Source organism: Liolophura sinensis, chromosome 1 (assembly GCF_032854445.1).
Source record: "Liolophura sinensis isolate JHLJ2023 chromosome 1, CUHK_Ljap_v2, whole genome shotgun sequence".
Lineage (NCBI taxonomy): Eukaryota > Metazoa > Mollusca > Polyplacophora > Chitonida > Chitonidae > Liolophura > Liolophura sinensis.
Genome location: NC_088295.1, coordinates 34,784,077 through 34,808,217, shown reverse-complemented (window position 1 = coordinate 34,808,217; position 24,141 = coordinate 34,784,077). Strand labels below are relative to the sequence as shown.

The following is a 24,141-nucleotide window of genomic DNA, read 5'->3' as shown; positions in this document are numbered from 1 at the left end:
ATAGTCTTTCAATTCTAACATTGGCTCAAACCTTGAATTCCAGTACATTTCCCCTCTGACTGTTTTTCAATCTTTCATAGTCCAGTTCAGTATTGTTTTCTACCAGCATGATTAGGTTGGCGTCCGAAAACACCAGAGACGGCCTCACAATGAACGCATCAAATGGCTGTCCATCCATGTGCTCCACAGACACTTTAAACCGACTGTAGTCATTCTACAAGAAAACATTGTTTAAAAAATAATTTCTTTCTTTCTTTCTTTAATACATGTTTAACGCATCTGAAAGAATTTTTCAATTGTATGAGATATGCATGCATATGGGTGGAGAAAACCAGCATGTGCCAATAGAAAACCACCACACATCTACACACCCTTTCCAAAAAAAAAAAGTACATGTCAGTACAATGTGTAACAATACAAGAATAATACACGCTGTTTGCAAATTTTCTCACCTGATCCAGGTCTTTGACTTTAATAAAGTCTAATCCATCTAACTGAATGGGAATCCCTCTCTGTGCATTTTCAGGAACAGTGGCATTGTAATGCCGCCTTCCAAACTCTGGAGCGTGGTCATTAACATCCTGTACAGTGATTAACACCAACATCGTAGCAGATGTCTCCCCTTTCTGCATTTGACCTGGTGCAACTGTCTCTTTGGCCTGGAAAATGCGGGCATTTAATGTCAATACAAAAAAACGCTGCTTATATTTTCCTTCTTCCTTCTTTCCTTGCAAAACTACAAATGTGAACATCTGATTGCTGTTTCAGCATTCAACATGGTGAAAGACTGTGAGACATATTACACTTTACTAATTATGGTTTATTATGTAAAGTAGACATGAAAAATTTGGTTTTGTGTTCTCCCCTGTAGGACATACATGACTACAAAACTTCAGCGCAATACATGCAGTACTTTTTGACATATGTACCACATTTAACATTTACCTAGAAATGGACTCTTCACAATAAAACAAACCATATACTTTTCAGACACCAGGAATTTATAACTTACAGAAATTAATACGTATGTGGTATCAACACCCCCTAGTATTATTAAATGTTTGAGCTCAATATATGCAGCATTTTTAGAGACACCATCCTCAACATTTACCTTAACATTTCTTTAAATTTCACTGGACACAGGCAATAGCTGCTGCAGTAATTTGTACAGGTAAGCTAAAGAACACAGAAAACATTTAAAACACCAAATGTGAAAGAGAGAAACTGGAGGATGGCTTACCTCTACAATCAAATCAAACACACTTCCCTGATTGCGTAGCTCTGGTAGACTGCTGTTAAGCTTGCTATTAACTTTGATCTCTCCAGTGTTCGCATCAATATTGAAGTCACTTCTGGAATCTGACAAAAGAAGCAGCAACAGTGAGACTGTCTACACTTACACAACAGTCCAAGTCAGTCTGATACTGTGTGATATGAGGTGTTTAAACCAGTGGATACATTTCTTGAAAGCATGTTACATTTTATTTTTTAACAACACAACCTTGACTACAAGTGTCTTTTAAGGTAACATTATATGCAAAGAATAAAACAATATATGACAAACACATATTGACAAAGACCTGAACAACAAATAGAGCTGGAGAGGAGCAAAGGACCAAGTTTTTCATGGTTTCTGTTACCATAACACTACTGTTTGTTTAAACTGAGTGCAAAATGAATCCAAGCTCATAATCTGAATTAGTACAGTTAGTTCAAATATCCATAAACTACTGTCCAGCTAAAAACTTGTGAATTATGGTTGAAGCAGTTTTAGAGTTACTGGTAACAGACTGCACATATATTCATCTGAACAAATAATAAGCTTCCAAAGCTACACTGAGTGAAAGAAACACTTACAATTCACAAAACGGTATGTTACTGGGTTAGGGTTGCCACGATCTCCATCTAAGGCAGACACAGAAATCACAGATGTGCCCTGAAAACAAAAAATGGATTGAAATACTGATCAACACCCATGAGGAAGCAGAACGAATGACAGAAGAATCTATACACACACACATGCATAGCAGATATAAAACGCTTAGAAAGCAGTTCAAAAGCTGGCTTGACTGAAGTCTAAACACTTCAAAGGTGATACGAACATATGATTTTTAGGTGATAAAAGTTTCACTTGTTGATATCTAATTATGTAATATGTACTTAATAAATCTTGTGTAATAAACAGACCACCATAATTTGAAACTTTTTCAAGAAATAAACTACATGATATAAAAAGAACTAGTGGACTTTGTGTCTGATATCCAGTACCATCTGCGAGTTTGTAATCATTATCATCTTTGTCATCAAGGCACCATACTATTTCTCCACTTACTTTACTGGTAACAGTACTACAGTGAGCACTGACTGACAAGCTACATGTATTAATTACTGATACAATTAAAAGAAGTGGATCATCTTGCTAGATCTCTTGCCACTATGCAACTTTAAGGAATAGAACAAATATCTTGACACTAACATTTTGCCAATATCACATCAAGTACAGCTAACACAATCAAGAGAAAGTCACATCGACACTTTAATCAAATTTAGAATCATCAGCTACTGCAACCATCATGGCGTAATGGGCAGCTGACTTACTATTGTAGCGTTCTCTAGGATGACTGTCGTATAAGGTGTGTTTACGAAAGAAGGCTTGGTATCCTGGACATCTTCGATGGTGATGATGACATCAGTGGTAGTGTTAAGACCTCCGCCATCCTGTTCAACAGATCACATATATACTGACAACTTCATAGAACATTTCATCAACATGAAATCCATTAATATACTGTGCTACAGTCTTGGAGTGAGTGAGTGAGTGAGTGCTTGTAGTTTAAGGTCATACTTAACAATTTTTCAGTCATACGACAACGAAGGAATCCTTACAGTGCATGTAATGTGCCTCCTTGTTGTATGACCGATTTCCACCGCTCTTTTATCTAGTGCTGCCTCAATGAGACGCCTTGCAGAATGCAAGTAAGGCGTACTGCCTGAACCAGTCAACGACTGGTTGACCCTATCAGTACAAGTCGTTAAGCAATCTTAGGTGTGACTCGACCCAGGATTTACCCTGGATCTACCATTCCCCAATGCGGATGCTCTGTTACAGTCTTGGAAGTTATATATTTGTGAATGACATACCTGTATATCTTGAATATATCTATGTAATGATTTAAAAGTGTCCATGAAGTAGAAATCAGCGGCCATTTTCATGTCACTTCTTAATTACTATGCAGTAAATGTATGTTATCTATGTTGAAGTCTCAGAAGGTGATGTAGATCAGAGAGGTAATGGTTAATGAAATTATTTATCCGGGAAAGGCTAGGTTATTTCTTTATTTATTTGATTGGTGTTTTACGCCGTACTCAAGAATATTTCACTTATATGAGGTCGGCCAGCATTATGGTAGGTGGAAACTGGGCAGCGCCCGGGGAAAACCCATGACCATCTGCTGGCAGACCTTCCCACGTATGGCTGGAGAGGAAGCCAGCATGAGCTGTACTTGAACTCACAGCGACCGCAGAAAGGCTGGGTTATAAGGCTAAACACACCTTGAGCTAAGGCACATAAGAAAGTGAAATTGTCCAGTGATTTACAAACCGTGGCAGTCAGTTGTAGCTGGTAAAAGTTGTGTTTCTCGTAATCCAAAGTGCCATTCAGGTAGATATGACCTTGATAAGGTGTAGTTCTGAAGGTTGATCTGTAAGCCTCGTCAGTCAGCTGTAGGACAATAATACAGGAGACCTTTACTGAACACATCATTTCTTGATCTCTTGCACGAAGTTACTATAAATTCTGTCCACGTGTCATCATAAGGATTCAACGAAATACACAGCATACAAAAAATCTACCTTAATTATAAATTCTTAAAAACATAACTTTTACAATGTTTTTTTAAGTATTATTAAATAAGACACACGTCTCACTGTCACCAAATAAAACAAACAAACCACCAAATTATAGCACTTTGGACAACTTAAGACCTCTTAATATAACTATGCACAGATTAAATAAAATTCAGTCAGAAGATGAAGTTTTGCACCTGCAAAAATTGGAGAGGCTAATCATGAAAACATTTAATTTTCCAAACAACTGAAAATACCAGCCATGTTTTGTGCAGACAAAACTTCCCAGAGATAGGTTGCAGGAAGACATCAAAATCCACTGAGCACAACAAAAGTAAACCTTCACTTTAACAGTCACACAAACACGTTAACTTTTCAAATCAGAGAGATGAAGTCACAAGCTGTGGTTGAGGTAAATATGTTAACAAATCTTTCCTCCCAAGTTAAATGATACAAGTCTACTCAAGCAGCAAATGTTTACAAAATACTCCTGACAACACTGAATGAGCAAGGTGAAGTGCACACAAGGGAAATCAGCTATGGAGGAGAATACAAACTTAGCACCATGTCACAACACTTCCTTACCTGAGTAATGGTCTACAGCAGCAAAATAAAATGCAGAGCATAGAGATGCATCAATCAAATTAACTCATTCCAGTTATATCTATTTACTTTATTTATTTACATGTATTTGATTGTTATTTAATGCCTTACCCAAGACTGTTTGCTGATACTATAACAATGAGTTTTACTGTTGGTTGAAACCTGTGTGCCACCAATCTTTGGCACGTCACTGACGAACTTTCCCATGTATGATGTAAACACGTACAAGATATTAGTGAAAGTGCCCTTCCACAAACAATGAAATGTATTGAAACAACCACACGAACATCATTAATCACTTATTATTACAAAGGACAAGTGTGTGCTGAGTAATTGACAAATTCCCTGTCCAGATCGGGTTTGAATTCACACACACAGTGGCAACTGAAAGGCAAGTACATTATAAGCCAATCTGCCTCTGCCCACTCCAAATTCCTGTTATACTGATTGTGTTCATCAATGAAAATATATAAAACATGAATGTCGTATTTCAGTCAGGTCTTATGAATGTAGCAAATGATTCACACTCCAAAATTAACCGTCCCTATAAGAACATTAAAGCTGAAATATTAAACACAGAAAAAGCCATCACTTACCTCAAGAGAATAAGAAACACTTCCTCCTATTCCTGTATCTGGATCCACAGTCTGTGTCCCATTAAAGACCAAAGTGCCGTTCGGGGCATCCTGTTGTAAAGAAAAAAGACAATTTGACAGCTCTTCACAGATTTCATATGTATTCATCAAAAGCAATACCATCATAATATTTAAATATCTTCTAAATCTTAGACAGCAGGTATACACACCTACATAGATTACTGATTGGTCAACTCACCTCACTGATGCTGGCTCTGTAAGGGGTTCCCCTAAACTGGGGCACCTCATCGTTAACATCTTGAATGAAAAGAGTCATAGAAGCATACACCTGAAAGTGAAAAAGACACTACAAAAAACTGCTCAACAGTTACATGAATATGTGTGATGCTTCATATCATTTCTTCTGAAAAGTCAACTTTTCTCCTTAGTGAAGTACAGCACGAATGATATATTTCCTGTTATTTCCAATAAATCACTTCTGCCAACATAATTTCGGAGCACAACTGATCTACTACCATCTAAATCCACCAAGGTGAACCTAACAACATCTCACCAAGCATCCTCAAAGTACTGCCACACACAATACATACTTTGTTTGCCCCAAAAATTCACCTGGAAAAGTTCATTGTAGAAACAAATAAAAGTCATACCATATTTTAGTGCAGAAACTTACATTATAAATTTATCCATTAGGACATCATCCTACTTATCAAACAAATCCTAAAACATCTTTCTAAGATGAACAGGGCCTATTGTAGCTATGGATACTTTACTAACCACTTTTCTGTTAATCAAGCATTGTGTGATATTACCAGCCATAGATGGACATAACATTTTACCAGTGAATAAAGTACAAATTATACTTACCGGATTGTTAACCCCATCACGGATCGCAAAACGCAAGTTTCTCTCTGGAGGGTCCTAAGTCAAAAATTAGATTGTCCAAAAACTTAAATAAATGTTCAGAAAAGACATGCATATTTGGTTTGTTACAATCCTCATAATTTAACTGAAAAACAAGCAAGGTTTTCTTCAGCACCAACATTTAAAGTTTTAAAAATTTTAATCAAATCTGTAAAACATTTGTGATATCCTGTAATTCAAAACCTCATATTTTATGATGTTAGATATCACATTACACAGGCTGATATGTGGTTATCCCAAATAAAAAATGTGTACAAAAAGATTAATGAATAACTAGTACATAGGTTCATCATGATCATCTTGTAAAACTCATTCAAAGAGAGTTACGGGCTCAGCCATTTGAAGCCAGAAACTGCCCATAGCTGCCTTCACTCATGCGGAGTGAAATTTAAATGTTTAACAAAAACAAGCTGGATTAAACTTCAATTGTTTTTATACTTTATAATGAGTCTGGTTTTAGGATACAGCTGTAAAGCCTGATATAACACTTCATGTATACACTTTTGATGACAACAGTATCAATAACAACCTACCTAAACTTATTTTGAATTGTTTATGCATCTTTTGTCTTTCAAACATCAAGAATTGGACATCTTCCCTTAACCAACAGCATTCAAACCAAAAGAAAAACCACACAGCATTTTGTGAAGTTCACAAGTTCATGTATGGATAATTTAAAAATGTGTCCTGCTGTGAGATCAAGTTCCGTTTTGGCCCGTTGTCTTGCCAGAAGTTTGAATTGATTACATGGCAGATTTCGCTTTGAGTTTTACATGTAACTTCAAAAGTTTGCCAATACAGAATTTGAGACTTTATAGAATCAGACTACTTCAAGATTCAGTGTAAAACTGAACACTATGAAGACATTATGATTGGAATGGTAAGAGCAAATTTCCAGATGTACGTGAATAGGGCAGTGCTAGGCTCAACAAAGTACAGACCAGGCAAACAAACAACATGAACTAAAGCAAGTAGCCAAAAACAGGCTGTCTGGATTTGACCACACCATCAGATTTTCTGGATATTTGGCTCTATGTCTCTATACTCACAGAGTCCCTGTCCAGGTTGTTCACGTTGAGGAACACATCCACAAAACGCCCTGAAGTGCTGGTCCCATTGGGATTCCCCAGATACACAAGGTTCTGAGTCTCAGGGCTGTTGTGGTCCACTTCAAAGGTGATCTCATTGGGGCCATCTGCGTCTGTGGCCGTTATTGTTTTGATAAGTGTGCCTGGAAGAGTCACATAATACCCTCACATTATCATCAACAGAAACTTCCCCTATCAGGGAGGAGCTCATAAGTCGGAACGGCGGATCGGTGGCGTGCCGATGTAGGACCCATGCTGTTCGTGTCCAATCTCTAGGAACAGATGGCTGGCCATGTAGGCATAACGGACAGGTCCAAACGATCGGACAAGAGTCTTGACAAATGACAAGACAGTCTCAAACAAGCAATCACGTACAAGGTAAATCTGAAGCTACGACTATTTTGTCAAGTCGACAGAGATTGGAATCCAAGACATTTTACATGTCTAACCAGGCCATAAAAAGATATTTAGGTGAAAGGAAAGCATCTGTGGAATGAAACATCCAAACTGCAAGCTTGGTTTTAAATGTTTGTGATTTGTCATACCTGATCATGGTGTTGGCAGGTGTTAGCAGTTGTGGAAATAGATACATACCTAGAAATACACCCACATACATGCACTAGTACATTGCAACAATTTTGAAACAATGTATTACTGTAAATGAGATTGTAAATGAGGTGTCTTTAACTGACAGCTTAAAGAATTCAACAATGATCAATTATATTATATATTTCCCGCTCCTTGGAATAATCACAACTGTATGGTTTTGCCGGGAATATTGCTTGATTGGTAGCTCATGCTGCCCTGTACTGAAGGGGTTTATTCGGAGGGCCATTATGGGCTATACTGCAGTGCTATGACGCAATCAGATAAAATAAATGCAGACATGAAAAGATGGAGGGGGAAGAAATAGCTGCAAATTTAGACTCATGTTTGAAATGTTTTGAATATTGGGATTCATGTACGCAAGAAAATTTCTTTATGGCTGATAATACTCTTGTAAACCATGCATGCTCATGGTACATGTGTGGTGTTTACATATAGCACCTTCACTTCTTCAAGAATTCAAACTGTACATCCAAATTGTCGACCATACACTGAATTATATCCTTGTACAGAGTTCTGTTTATCCACTTCCTGTGACAGAAACAGGCTGCACATGTAGGCCTATACACTAGTGTGTGTATGGAAAGAATCACCTTTTTCAGCCTCATTCAGCTATTAAAGGTGACCACACTGGGCTGATGGGGATAGAATGTCTGACTTGCCCTGAATGACGAGGGAATTATCCTTTGATGTGACTTGTGGTCTTCTTTTCATTGTGACATCTCCCACCAAAATTATCAAAATTAGTCTGGCAGAGGGACTTCAATGTATTCATATACACCTCCACAGTGAATTACTTATGGCTTTCAATGTCAGATGAAATTAGTTTATACATATGCAAACTGATTATATTTATTTCCTTGTGTCTAACGCATTTCAGTGAATTAGACCACCACAAAAAAGGCTACAATGGTGTGTATTTAAGCGATTTCATAATCATTGAAGGTATAATAAAGTATATCTGACCTAACAAAGAACTTCAACACTGTTTCAAATACATAATCTCCGTGGCTTTACAAGTTTTTACAAGGTTGGTTTGCCTCCTCAAGAGGCTGATGTCAAGCTGGCAATTGTATGTTTGTGGTTCTGTTGACAAGCTGGTATATGTTCACCAATTACAACTTACTGTAAAATATCATTCATGCCTACAAAGTGTATTTTCTTCTTATTTTTTTCCAGCAGAGAAAAGCGTAAGACTTTGTACACCTTAGATTAGTTAATATAGTTTACAGACTAAAGTGTTCAGTTGTGTGAACAGACTAACAAAAGCTGTTGTCCTCGTGGGTGAGTGAAGCTTCCAGCTGTTGGGAGAGAGGCAGCTTGGCCAGGAACAGATAAGGAAGCAGTCCAGCTGATGGTACCTATGACACAGCAGGCATCTCCTGTAGCTCAAGGCATATCCACACACTGGACACAGTCTGTTCTAGAACACACAGCTGTCTGTTCTGACTTCTGAGCTCAAATTTTCCTTACACTGCAGCATACATCTTTATATTAGGCACATTCATACACACCTCTAGCCGCATTTTCTTTGGCTTGTGCAAAACCATCAAAACTGACCAGTCGAGGCGGATTGTTGCCCTGAACTGGAAAAAAACAAAAGTATGAATAATGAAGCTCATGTATAAAACTTGCAAATACACAACTGCACCTGTAAAACAGCATGTGGTGCTGACAACATTTTTGTGGACCACAACCACTAACCAACATGTCACCCATTTTATACATGTATTTTTTTCTACATATCAATCAGCCATTTCTTAAAAAGTTTAGTTGCAAGAACAACAAATGTACAGACCTTAGGCTTACACCAAAAGAATTTACCTCCAGCAGAAAAAAAAACAGGGATAGTTCTTTTGACACCAGTACTCAGAAAGAGTGATCAAATCAATCACAATTTTAAACAAAATATATCTGGCCAATATAGCAATATCTTACAGATGTAGCAAGATTGTAATTCAAAGAATCATATATACCAACAATAATATAGCACATGATAGATAAAATTTATTCAAACTTGATCACCGCACTTTCTGTATTTCATAGAAAAGTTAGCATTTCCAACAAGACACCAATTAACCATCTAGAGATACTGTAGTATCTTACAAAAGTTAAGGTGTTCACACCAGGAGTTACAAGAGCAAGATTTCCAATTGTGACATTCTGTTGCCAGTGACATTACCTGTATGATAAATGTTCCTTTAAACAACACAATATGTGCAACTCAATGTCACACAAGAAAAATTGTACAGTTCAATTTGCATACAGTGTAGTTCCACATTTGATCAAAAATATCAGAGAATATTTTTTGTCACATGTTGACACTGTGATCCCTGGAGTATTCGGGGGTAGAAGGTGAATCAAAATGTTTAACATGCTTGGAATGGTAAATTATTTGTCTTCCCAACCAATGTCGCTCAAGATTTCCCACCAAAACAAGTATGAAAAAGGTATACCCTAATTGCTCAACCTTTTTGCATATGAAAGAGCAACTTTCACGGTAATCACACATTGGAGACAAAACCACAGTGGTTGGATAGGCCAATTTCAGCGCTTTGCAGAAAGTCTAATTTTATCAATCTGCACAGAATAATGCCTTCAAACTATGCTTGAATAAACATCTTGCAAATATGCAAAAAGGTTGAGGAATTACAGTAATTCTCTGCTATGATGAACAACGACACATTTATACAGAGAAGGACAAAAGAGTACACTCAGCTTAGCCCACCTTGTTTCAGGCAGAGAATGTCCCCCATTCAGATTCACCCTCTACCTGACATGATACTTATTTTACTGCCCCAAAGAGTAACATTTACAGTATTATTAATGAGTTTCTTGCATTCACATGAAGCTTATTTAATGAATTCTGAGAGCTTGGACGGTGCAAGACTATCCACTGTAATCCACCAATCAGACAGCAGACACATTACTCTGAGGGGTAACAATTATTAAGGGCAAGTACTATTAATTTGGGCCTTTTGGGTGTAAAACATCAGAAGAAAATTCGACATACATGTATTTTCCCTATCTTTAGACCATAATTCTAGTGCTTAAACCTTTCTCAAGTTTTAAAACCACTTGACAAATGTCCCTGTATGCAGGTTGAAAGTCGGTGAAAGAAAAATTATGTTTTGAAGAAGCTCAGATTCTGTCATGTACATGTGTATATATACAGGTTGTCAGGTGAAACTTCCAACAAAAAGATCACAACCTACCTGTATACATGTACAGGTACATGTAGGAAAAGATATGCAGGACATTAATGTACTAAAATGAAATGGGCATTTTAATAATTGACAGAGAGAGAAGTTACATGTGCATGGTTCAGAAAATAGAAGTGCCAATGTCCTTTGTTAGTACAACTGAACCTCAGTTAGTGGATCAACAATTCAGAAACAGAAAGACACATGAATGGAAATTAAGTAAAGATTAACATACAAAACTGTGAAACAGTTTTTTTTTTGTCATGTATTTTCAGAATGCTAGATGTCTATTTGTAAAAAAAATACAAAGTTATTTCCCTTCCACAAGATTCCTGAATGAAACTGATTTATGGCGACATTATGTTTATAGACCTTCATAGACCACTCTCATCTACTCTGCAGGCCATTTGAAGTTGTGTGAAGGAAAGTAAGTGAACACATTTGGTCCTACACTGAGGTTATATGTAGGCTGACAGATTGGCCAAGAAAGAAACAGTCAAGGCTTGAGGCAAAGACCCCAGATTGCACCCTCAGCCTTCACTGGCTACCTTTGTTGACAAAACGAGATGTTCATTTAAACAGGCAAACACAAAATATGTGAAACAAGGCAACAGTAAACATTCAGTGTTTCCTTGACAAGGAGTGAATGCTCATAGCACAGTTTTCCTGGGCAGTCAAAAATGTTTCATCCTTCTGGTCAAGAAAATATATCACCATTTTTCTCTCAGACATGTCCGACTCCTCAATCATGCATACATGTATGTGTAGAGAACTCTACCTGAAGGCCTAGTTATTGAATGTCAATTTAGATGCATGTACACAACTGATTCAATTGGACCACTTCATTACAAGTACATATATCTCAATAATGAATATTAATGGGATATTCCTCAGGGAATGCTAAATATCAAGAAACTCAGTTCAGCTACTTTAAGGCACATACATGTGTAAATATAAAATGTCTTCATTATTATTATATTAAATAGACAATGTACATAGATAAGTCAATGAGTACATGATGTTAACTAAGGCAAATATTTTTCTGTTGGGGAAACAATTTTTTTCTTCAAATTTGTAATATTGCCAAGTTATCGAGGTATCCATGCCATCATAAAAATCTGTTTAACCTTGCGCAGAATAGCTAGGCTGCCATAGGGGCATTCTAGGAAGACGCTTACAAAATGTTTTACTGCACAGGGGTACATTTACAGTTATTCCCAAGCAAACAACTTCAAAAAGGCTATGGCAAGATTATGGGACTTTGGGAAGGTTTTGAGAAGGTTTTCCTCCAGCTTTCTGCCTAAGTCTTCCGTCTGGGTTTTGACACAGTCAGGCTCTGACTGAGAACATCCAGTTATTGAGTTACATGGATCACAGCCTTATCACAGCCAGACATGGAAAAAGCTTACAGTAAAGTCATTATTAAACATGTGCTCTGGAATATCATAAATGGGTATTGTTCGGAGAAACTGAACATTGCCAGAGATAGAGCATCCATATCAAAGCAATAATTGTTCTTCCTGACGGCACATCTCCATTTAAAGACCTTACTTGGAATATTATAACACAAAACAGAACACATTTACATTGATTTTCAGAGTAGAAGCAGAATCAACCTGGCTTTAAATGTTGGCTCAAGTAAGCGTCCTAACTCAACTACAAATGTTTAATAAGAGATCTTGCAGCTTTTTGAAACTTTAGATTTCCGGAATTAGTGCAGAGTGGAGACATTTACACGTGATTTTTCTCGACAACATCTTTGCGCTCATACACATGTCTCACTTATTACCACTTGAACACCAATATCATTGGAGAGAATATTTCCCTGTTTCCTCTGGAAAGCTTGGACAATCAACACGGAAACATCTATGTCAATCATTCAGATCAAAAATCAAGCCAATTCTTTAATAGTTGTCATATAAACATACATCTATCTTGCGTAGCTGGACTCAGGGGATCTCACCAGATATCATTTCAAATGTCAATTTGTGTTCACAGTGACTGACTGAATACAGAGCTTACTTATGACTTTTTATTTAAATCCCACACTTTCTCTATAACACAAAAAAGGCAATAGGTCGTCAGATATATTAAGGATTAAAATAATAATTTCATGTGCCTAAATATATAAAGTTTATAAATTCAATAGCATATAATGTCTGTATAGGTGTGGTACTTGAACTGCATTTAAGTGATAAAATATCACATCTGAAATAAACTGTTGACTCACTGAGGCTTTACAGGACACTGGATACTTAAGTATTCAACCATTCTTTTAATACAGATTCTGATTAATGTCGTACCAGTTCAATGTATTGGGATAAACTACATGTACATATATCTTCTGACTATGGTTTGATTTGAATCGGATTGATGTTTATAGCTGTACTCAGGAATATTTCACTTTAACAACAGTGATTCGTTTATGAGTAGAAGAAACCATAGCATCTTAAGTAATCCAGTACTCTGGCAAGTGCATGTAACTGATAAATTGACATGAATCCTCTTATACTAATTTTTACCTGCACAACTGTATGCCATACAGATCTCACACAAGGTTAGTGTTGTGAACTTAACCTACCCTACAACTTATGGCCAACATGGCCTCTGGTGCAATGGAGGTACAGGAATCTTGGCCAGATACATTGCCAGAGGCAATTGAACCAATACTTTGCGTGTGGAGGACTGAAAGTCAAGCATCTGAACCTTTAGACCATGCCCTCTACTGGGATATGGAGCAGACTCACACTTAAATAATATCCAATTAATGTATTAGTAATTGCCATGCTTACATGAAACTATATGTATCTAGCTTCATATTCTACTAAACCAGGTGTGTGCAAATCTAACCATGTGGAGCTATACATAAAAAGATGCTCACCGTGCTAGTGCAAGTGTCAGATACATGAAATCTATGCAAAATAATAGGTATTCATTAGTCAAAAAATAGATTCATACACTTAGTAACTCTATATGTTCACTGATTCATGCTAGGGAGAGAGAAACTGATTGATTAAACAGAATATATGTCATTTGAGGGTTAGCAGAAACAGCTCATTAGTGAACAGCATTCTGTGTCTTACCTTGCGCATGCACTGAAAGGCACATACAATCACATGACAGTTTAGATAACACAAGTTTCAGAGGACTATTACCGGTAAACCCATGCTTGATAAACATTCACATTACACAATCACACCCGTTAATAAACATTAGTAAACCAGTGAAATCTGTTCCAAAAAATATCTGCTGCACACATGGTGCAAGATTACTACTGCATCCGAGTTCAATACGTAGGATAAATTGTTACTGAAAGCTATTTTTGTCTTTCAAATTAAGGCAAATGTTTCATGAAATCAAACACATTAATTACTTGATATTTTAGGACTTTTTTGGCCAGATTTCAAAAGATTTATTGAAGAGATTCTGAAAATTTTTTTTCACATGCGAGATAAACTTAACTCCAGACAATTTTAACCATATTTCTGATAACAGTTCGACCCTTAAGATTCTTCGAATCATTACTTTGGGAATTCGCTGCTTTTTTAAATGAGGTTATTATGGGATATTCCATAACAATCTACTGTCGCAAAATTGTCTGAAATCATACAGAGCTATTTTCTGTTTGGACCATCATGACTGAAATGGAATTAGTGAAAAGTCACAGTTGGGACTGCTTTCGGCCTATACACCATGCCGTACATGCAAATCATGCTTCAAAGAAAGCTCTGTACTTTCTTGAGAAAACTGGTGGAAGTTAATAACCCCGACATCACAGCTCCATGCACACTTAATCCTCAGTCATTTTATCACAGCTTACATGCAAATTTACAAAGAATTTTCCAATCAACCCAATTTATTATATTCAAAGCAACACCATCCAAAGCTCAACTTAAAATTACAGAGGAAAGAATAAAAAGCCAACAACTCAGATTTAAAAAAAATTGAAGTAAACCTTCAATTTTAAGTTAGAAAAGAATTTTCACAAAAAAAATTTCATCTGAAAATTTACTAACATGTGAATAAACTTATGCAAGTGGAGCTAATACAGACAGATTTACAGTGAAAATATAACCCAAGATATCATACCTGTACTGGTCCATACAATAAACACATAAAGAAATATTAGAAAACGTGTTGGAATCCAGGTCTTCATTGGATTAGAACACAAGATACTGCTTCCTGTCATCTCATCTGATTAGTGCCCTGGAAGAAGAAGATAACTGTTTAATAGATTGACTGACTCATATAAACCACAATGTTTATGTAACATTTATCTATGAACTTCAGCATATTGCATCTGTACCTAAATTATTATTAATTGTCATAATTATTAATTATTACTAATTGTCATATCAGTCAAATTGTCAAACGCTCTGCAATATGACCTTGACGCCATTTCATTGCCCTTAAATGTTGGCTTCCCAGCTCATCATTATGAAGTCAAAATAAAGACAGAACAATGTTACAGTAGAAACTAATACATTGTAGACATTGGGTAACAAGGAATTTTTGATGCAACCACAGCTTGGGGTCCCGCTTCCACCTCACAGAGACCCATCTCCCCATTACATTCAGATTTATGCTGATCTGCTCAAGTAAGTCTCCATGTAGGCTTTACAATGAGCAGAATCTGACCAGGTGAGCGGTACATTGCTCGCCTAAATTGGCTTGGGACAGCCAAGCACTCCTCAGACATCTTTTGGGAGAGCTTTAATCACTCGCCTTGATGAACAAGCAATTAATAATGAGCTATTCAAAAAAAAAAGTTCTGAAAAAAGGCTTCATGGTTTTCACTCTGTATGTCTGATCAAAAGAAAACAGTTTCACAGCAATCCCTGCTGTCTGTGTATGAAAATCAACCACATTTTTTATCGCTTTAATTTTTCAGCGTGTAACATGGACAGAACATTTTCAAAATAAACAGACATGGAATGAAAGACGTTTTTGGGTGATGACAAAGGTATATTTTATTTATGATTTGGGCGATCAATTTTGTGGTCAAACTAATCATCTTGGGGCATGTGTGGGTGAAACACACACACTTATCACAGAAGACAATCACATCAAAATGAGTTCAACACCACAGGTAAATAGTGCCATACTGATATTTCATCTCTGTAGAAGATGAATTGGCGATCCATGAAATCAATAACTGTGTAGTTCATGTCCTGGCTAACTTTACAAGTACACAAACATTGGTGTAAAACTGATCTCAAGGGCATGCATGCAATGTTTGATTAATCCTGATGTAATATACAGCAAATACTGACCAGTGCGGTCAGACATGTTAAGTCACATAACACAGCCTCCCGTAAAATGTACATGTACGAGGAAGAGGGTTGTGTGGTCATAAATCTTGATGTAGGGATTGACCCAGTGTTTGGATTCCCCAGGGATCAATGAGGGCAGGGGTCCATCAGCCCACCTGAGGCTATTTAACCACACTGCTATTCCTGACCCATTACTTCCACATTAACTGATCAATGGCCAGCTGGGGCAAGTTAGCATGGGAAGTGGGGGGGGGGGGGGGGTGTTAGAGGGCAGTGTCCTGCACTGGCTGTAGTGTGACTCTATTGACCCATAACCGCTATTTGTCATAGCTAGATATTCGATCATCACACTTACACACTGAGCTAGCATCAAGAGTCAGAAAATATTCATAATGTGAACTATTCTCACAACTTCTACATGTGCAAAGCTGACCCTGAACAAGCTTAAAGCCTAAAAGTTTGTCCAAACAGGAGAAGGTCAAACAAAAGGGAGATGATTTATGATCCGACAGTCAATATCTGAATATCAACAGAGGACAATTCAAACGGCCTATCCTTTCTCATCATTGTGATGTTATAGGTAAAATCACCTGCCAAACTGCGTATAAATAAAAAATGTATAAATAATTGTATGCATAAATTCCACTGAAAAAAAGGTGCTTTAGAGGTTGAAAAGGTTGGAGATTTACAGTAGGCCTACGTGTGTATTCACATATGTATGCATTATATGATGTAATAAGAAAAATATTAGAATATATGTTGGCAAGTGGAAAGTTAAGTGAACTTGTACTGACACCAGCAAGCTTACTCATACATGTATATGCACATATGTACTGTTGAAAAACATCTGTTAAAATCAACTGTTACAAGCCTCTTAATACGTCATATCTCAAACTTGTAATTTAGACCTGACCATCTCTTGATGTGATTATAGTATGCTAAACTCACATGGGAAATACAGATCAGGTAACACCATGTAAGTATCTTTAATCTCAGAAGATACAGGTAGCTAGGCTATACTAGAGAGAAAAAACACTAGTAAAAATCTGTGGTTTACACAATGTTCAGTCATTTAACCTGTCCAAAAAAAAATATCCTGATTAATCATACATTGCCAAAATGTCCAATAAATAACAGTTTTGAGGCTCAGTGCTATTTTCATGTTTATCCACTTACATAGCAGACCTATCCAGAGAACACATATACCTGGGCTAGGTCATGCATTTATCATACAGTAAAAGAGGAGAAAAACACATAAAACATAGGTGAGTCACATTTCTTACCTTAATAAGTTCCTTACTTCTTTAAGTAAAAAGTCCTACAGTATCTGCCTTGAGGAAAGCATATCACTGATTTTCAGGTAGGACTCCAACTGCTGACAGGCAGTGATGGACACTGGTCAGCTGGTGAGATAGTAAGTCTGGGGTGTTGTCACAGGGATCTCTCACTGAGGGTGGCCCTCGGCACTGGGCGGGCTCAAATCAGAGACAATCTGAAGAGAAAAGTAAACAGAGATGTGTCAGCATTTATTGTTTCACACCAGCTGTTACAAAATATTTGCCACTGATACATAAACTAATATCACCTGAAGACCTGGACAGAATGAAGTCTGATTCACTCCTAACATACACATGCATGTGTGTCATATGTACATTGCAAGAAAAGACAATAAATAATATAACTTTACTTGTTTAGGAAGAGGAAGTGGAAACTGGCCTCCATGGCCACAGCCTTGGTAATTCAATAAATCAACTTTTAATCTGGAATATCAGTCATCTGACATGCCGTATTAGACCAACTGGAAATCCAGTGTCAGGTCACTCTTACCCAACACATATATGGTTAGAAGGCAAAACTGGGTTCAGGTGATGTCAATGGAAACAGCTGGGTTCTTGAATTACAAAAATTTCTCACTTGACTGGTTAAAATTGATAACATGGCCCAAATTGTGATGCTCTCAATGTCTGTGATTTGGCTTACTTTCAACTTATATTTTCCTCATGCAATACCACAAAAATAAAAATGTAAATGCTTTTTGTACTTCATGTGGGATACTTTATCAATGTGTGTGTGTGTATATATATATATATATATATATATATATATATATATATATATATATATATATATAATTTATAATTTCCTCTAGTGTTACACTAACATTGCAAGCTGTGGTGACTGCACAGGCATGAACAGTTTTGCCTTCCTCACTGAAAATATTTTCATAAGCTTGAACAAAAGACAATTTAAACACTTAATTATATCTATAATACTTATATTAAATCCTGACAAAACAATCCCTTGGTTGGGTGACTGACAGGTTACTTGCCTGCTTTTCATTGACGTACTCGAAGAATAATTCTTTTTAGGCCAAAATACATTCAGTTTAGTTCATCAACCTGTCAATTGTTGGTTAACTACTCTGGGCTGATTGCTTTCCTCAACCCATATTTACATGTATGGAAGTGAAACATTTTTGTGTGAGGGGAAAAACAAATATCAGTATATACTATGGTGGTTAGTTTCAAAGGTGGAGTAATCCAAAGTAGATGTACACCTCTGGCCTTTCCCACTTCAGTATTAACTTAAACCAAACTGTTCACAGGTGAGTCACAGATTTCTTCCTAGTTGCAAACCTGACTGATATTGTCACGATGGTCTTGAGAACAGCTCAAGCAAGGGAATTCCAAAAATGATAAACAAAATGCACACGTAATTTTAGCTAGAACATAGCCATGTACACATGGGAACATACTTTTCAAAACATATAAACTATATACATACATCAGTATTGTGGTAACATCAAGGCAACACTTGAATGATATTTAAGGCTTATTAAAGTCCAATACACTGTACTGCAATCAACAAAGGCTTACATGTACATATACAAATACATATTGTCGTCTATGGATTATTTCCAACAAAGCAAGGTCTGAGTTGCCTGTAGGTTTGTTTACTAGCATACTGCATCACAAATTGACACGTCCTGTTCATGGATCCGTCTGTTACCTGTACACAATCTGTATGTCTCAAGATCATGTAATGATAGTCCTGGCATGATTCAAACAGCAAACATAATATGGTACAGGTATACTGAAACATGACCTGAATCTTTCCTACATGAACAAATGTCTTTACAACATTTCTACCAAAAGACACCCTGTGTTTCAACTCACTCATGCACACTTTTAAGCAGTATGCAAAAAGAAAAAACCCTGCATGAGGCAACAGACCAAATCATGACATGCACAATACACTGTGATGGTATTGTATACACATGCATAAATACACAATACATACTGATCATTAAAACGGCCATTAGTTATGAAACACTCCAAGCACAGTTCAATACTAAAATCATATATGTCTCATCTCCCGAAATATCCATTTTGGTTGACAGCTGGTATACGAATGTCTGTTTGGACACCTACATCCAGACTCTTATTTACACCTTATTATTGGGCAATCATCACATTTCGATTCCATGTATCCTTTCAAATTTCAAATAACACACTACGAGTATTTCAATTTTCTGATGTTACCAAATAACCCATCTTAGGATCTCATCCAGCCTGTCTCCAGATTCCACACCATGTACATTACTGTACATACACCATTTTCAGCATGTCATTTCAAACTAGGGTGTGGCAAAGACATGTTGTCTAGCTGTTAGACTGTACACGTAGCGCATCTACATCAGGTATCTGCTAGCCTACCTTCCGAGTCTCCTTTCCATTAACAAAAAAAAATCAATGTACAGGTAAGTAAATGGAGATCAGGCTGTGTCGTCAACATCCATTCAGGTATCCATAGCAACGGTCAAATAAATGCAAAGCTGGGCAGCTGTCATGGGAGTGCCACTGATGTGCCGGAGGACTTCAAAAGAAAACTCTGGTCCTCATCTGACTGGTGAGCAGAGTCATGCACTGTATATATAGTACATTGTACATGTACTTCTTGACTGTCTCAAGGGGACATGGGAGAATATGCGAGTTGGCCACTCAATGACCATAAAAGTGAAGAGTCTTTGGTCTTTTAACTGGTAATGTCACATGTACATCCAAGCACGGTAAGTTCAGACTAGTAATCCTGTGGTGACAAATTCACGCCCCCAACACTGAACCATATGTGCTGTGACTCAATTCACACAATAATGTATTATAAAACTGGTTGATGAAGTCACCTATCAGACCAAAGTCACCGGCAGTCAACTATACATGCCTTTCAAAGAGGCGATCAAATTTACCTTGGTTCGTACAAGAAGATTTCCCTGAAGCTCAATGGAAACTTCCTTTATCCGACACAGAGCCATTTCTACAATACCTTGACAGGGCGAAACACGCCTGCTATATGGGCTCTGTGTACAGGGAACATATCAGCTGTTAAGGCATGCTGGCATGGGTTCCCTGTTCAAACATTCTGAACTACAACGACTGCATAGACACATCAAAGGCAACACAACGCTGTAACTGGACATATAATGCTACACCTTTCACTAGACATGTTGGATCAGCCAAGGCACATTTTAATACACAGTCAATGTTTACCTCTTTCCCGTCCAAAACATACAGCTTACAGTATACTACCTATACTGGTAGTTTACATGGAGTCAGTTTACTGATTGTCGCCTTCGATTATGCTAAAGCTGATATTTAACACTCACCTGGTGCTCCCCATGGTCTTGTTAACTAAAAGTAATAAAATTCTGAAAAAACGCACAAATAAATACTAGTGTGCTGAAACCCATATTTAACACACCACTGGGTCTTCTTATACTCTTGTAAATGGAATGTAATCAAATTTAGAACTTTACACATTTAAATATAAGTATCAGTTTTACTCTTCATTAAATAATTAATGTTAAGAAAGACATGAACAAGGTTAACAAAGAAGTCATACAGCTGAGGCATAACATGTCAATATTAACATTAACAACAGACAAACTGTCAGCACACGATACAGGTCACTGTATTCAGGTAAAGTGCTTCTTAAAGTGCCACTGTGAAATTGGGTAGAAATATTAAGATGACATGACCAAAATGATATGGAACAGAGCTATCCTCTAATATGTAGGCATTTTTTTCCATAACTGTTTAACATCATAGCTCAAAAGGATTAAAGATGAATAAGACCATTTAAACTACATGTATATACCTGCATGAAGAGTCCTCAAAAACAAAACCTTTAGCAGTTTCCTTAAAAATATGATGTGATAAAAAAAAACGATGTGATAATTTTCCGGGCAGTTATGACATCAAAGAGTTTGAAAGAACAGCATCATTTGTGGCTATATAGATGGGTAATGCAATGGGTAATGCCATGTGTCTGTGTATGACATCACCACAGGCACAAGTGGAAAGGATAGAAAATGTTTTTTTTCGTATGAAGTACAATAGCGGATTTAATACACTGTGATTTTTTTACCATTTGGAAAAGCATTTCAAACTACCTCCATCTTTATCATTTCACCTTGCTTTAACACACAGATGTCCTGACACTCAATCGGCTCTTTAACATTGATTTCAACCAGATACCTTACTAACAATAAATGTACAACAATACCACATCAGCATCCAAACTGCATTTCACCTTCAGTCAAACAAGTGGCATGATAAGTGTAAACATCTACCCACAATAAGAACATGAAAAAGTTTGGGAAAGGGAACATAAAGGTTCTGTGGAAATCAGCGTCTATACACCTCACCTGATCACATACAAGGGCACAAACATGAACGGTGGAGAAGGCAGTCCGTTGACAGCCTAATATTATGTTCCTGATTCACGAGACACAGATATACTATTGTCCATCATGCATAATGTGTAGCTCATGGTTAAAAATATTCAGAAATAGGGTTATTCATATAAGAAATTAAAGGTGTTTTTAAGGTTTCCTAGGAAAGGCTCCTGTTGGATGACTGTAAGTTACAACCCCAAACTATATGTTTTTAACCTGTTTTATTTATCCTAAAAAGGCACTTTTGGGGCCATATATATAGGGCAAATATGTATTATATACCATTAGGCCTGGTGGTGAATTTCCCCTTCTCATATCACATCAGTCACAGAAATACTGGATTTTGTCAAGTGTGGAAACTATTATGTTCATTCAATTTATCATATACATACATATGATGTATAGTCTGCAGGCAGATGTAATGTATAGCAGAAGTTCACATCCAAATACTAACCAAAAAGTGTTATTGCACTTTAGTTAGCTTAACTGACAGCTTGCCATAGAGGAAGAGACATACATGTAGTTTGATTGCTTAATCTTCAAAGTAAGCCAAATAAATACCTAATATCATGATTTTCATGGATTAGTTACATGAAAACCATGCTTTTGGGAGTAAACAATTGACAATTTCTTCTTCACTGCAACTTTCGAAGGTATATACATGTGTATGTGCAGACGTGTACCATAACAACTGAGTGAAAAATTTGGGAGACACATTTGTGACCGTGTTATATTGACTATGTATACATATATATGTATCTCTGGGTTTTACACTATATTTCACAACATTCTGGGCACACATTTATAACATATGGTATATATGGTCACAAAAGTCTGGAAGACCTGCAGTACTAGTTACTTACCAGGTACATAAATCCTTCATCTAAAGATCAATATTGTAAACTGGATCATCTTTCACTTTGAAAATTACGTCTCAAGTTGGCAGTATTTATCCCTTTTGTGGCAATATATTTTACCTAAACTTGTTTACCTGCCTCTCCTTTGGGATTTACATACTGTAATATGACATGAAAACATGAGTAAGTGGTGTATATCACATAGCCAACTGAATGATCTAAGTCTACTGCCTGTGATAAAATTCTACACCTTGTACTAGGCAAAATTTATGACCCATATATAACTTGGACTACTACAATCCAGTGTGATATACAAGCTGAGACCATACAAACACACTTTCATGAGATAAAGAACTCAGCCCCCTGGGTGTACAAGTATATGCTAACTATATTCAAATCTATATTAAGTACGTGCTTTTCCTGGCAAGGGGCAGTGTTTACCCATACATCAGATATCTCAACCCCTGATCATGAGGGATGTTTGCCTGGCAGGTATTTTAGCACAACATCTACATGTAAGGTCACCTCTCATATTGGTGCTGGTGATCAGGTCAAGTAAATACAATATATGTACATTTATAATAATATACATGTACGTACATCTACCTGTACAACTTAAGTCTCCAACCCAGAACACATTGTCTCCAAGTTCACTGTTTTTTCTTAGATGGCTCAAAGAATGTTAATAGTCTAATTATAGCTTTCCTACAAGATTAGTAGCACCTTTATGTTATTTGTATTTGTCTTCATTCCTTTTTTTTTTAATTTTTTTAGTTAAATTTTTGTTACTCCTTGGTCAATTTAGATAGAGTGAGATCCTTGAATCAAGGCTTAATATGTTTCTGCCCAGGGGCGTGAAGTTGAAACTTTTTCTTTAATTTAATGTCTTCTTTAGATTTTTCAAAATGAGACAAAGCCAAGGAATTCAAGGGAACAAGATAATGACATGTATTCTGTTAAGCAAAACAGAGATTTGAGATGTACTTGAAAGAGAAAGAAGCAAAAGACAAAAAAAAAAAATACTCAAATGATATCTTTAAATCTAATCAATCTAAAATAAGTGACCTGGTTCTAAAATTAAAGCCACAAAATAAGTGTGAAGAAAGGAAAAAAACACATCACGGTCACAGGTTGTTCACGCAGACAAAAAACAAAGAAGAGTAAACATCATCAAAAAAAATAAGTATAATTCAAGAGCATTCTTATCTGAAACTGTATCTGAAGCCAAACGCTTGTTATAAATTCATGTATATTTGACTCATATCTGATACATTATGGCTGACCTTCATTTCCTTATAAAACTGTCAAAGTAATAAACACGTATGTAACATTTACATTTATAAATTTTAATCAATGATTGCATGATTATCTAGTCATTTATTTCATTGCTGGGCTGAACATTTTCATTTTC

The 24,141-nt window shown here is 36.6% G+C and overlaps 1 protein-coding gene across 1 annotated transcript in view; it reads right to left on the bottom strand.

The window, feature by feature from the left end:
* The window catches only part of LOC135481670 (cadherin-23-like), a 54,636-nt gene extending 31,796 nt beyond the window's left edge, over positions 1 to 22,840 (bottom strand). Inside the window, exons 1-14 of the mRNA XM_064761378.1 lie at positions 22,737 to 22,840; positions 17,423 to 17,631; positions 14,956 to 15,072; positions 9,178 to 9,249; positions 7,019 to 7,200; positions 5,913 to 5,966; positions 5,284 to 5,373; positions 5,046 to 5,135; positions 3,602 to 3,721; positions 2,599 to 2,718; positions 1,858 to 1,936; positions 1,241 to 1,359; positions 453 to 659; positions 32 to 214 (exon numbers count right to left, since the gene is read on the bottom strand). Coding sequence (XP_064617448.1) covers positions 32 to 214; positions 453 to 659; positions 1,241 to 1,359; positions 1,858 to 1,936; positions 2,599 to 2,718; positions 3,602 to 3,721; positions 5,046 to 5,135; positions 5,284 to 5,373; positions 5,913 to 5,966; positions 7,019 to 7,200; positions 9,178 to 9,249; positions 14,956 to 15,055 — 1,416 coding nt within the window. The 5' untranslated portion in view covers positions 15,056 to 15,072; positions 17,423 to 17,631; positions 22,737 to 22,840. The remainder of the gene's footprint in view (positions 1 to 31; positions 215 to 452; positions 660 to 1,240; positions 1,360 to 1,857; positions 1,937 to 2,598; positions 2,719 to 3,601; positions 3,722 to 5,045; positions 5,136 to 5,283; positions 5,374 to 5,912; positions 5,967 to 7,018; positions 7,201 to 9,177; positions 9,250 to 14,955; positions 15,073 to 17,422; positions 17,632 to 22,736) is intronic.
* Positions 22,841 to 24,141: the final 1,301 nt, after the last annotated feature.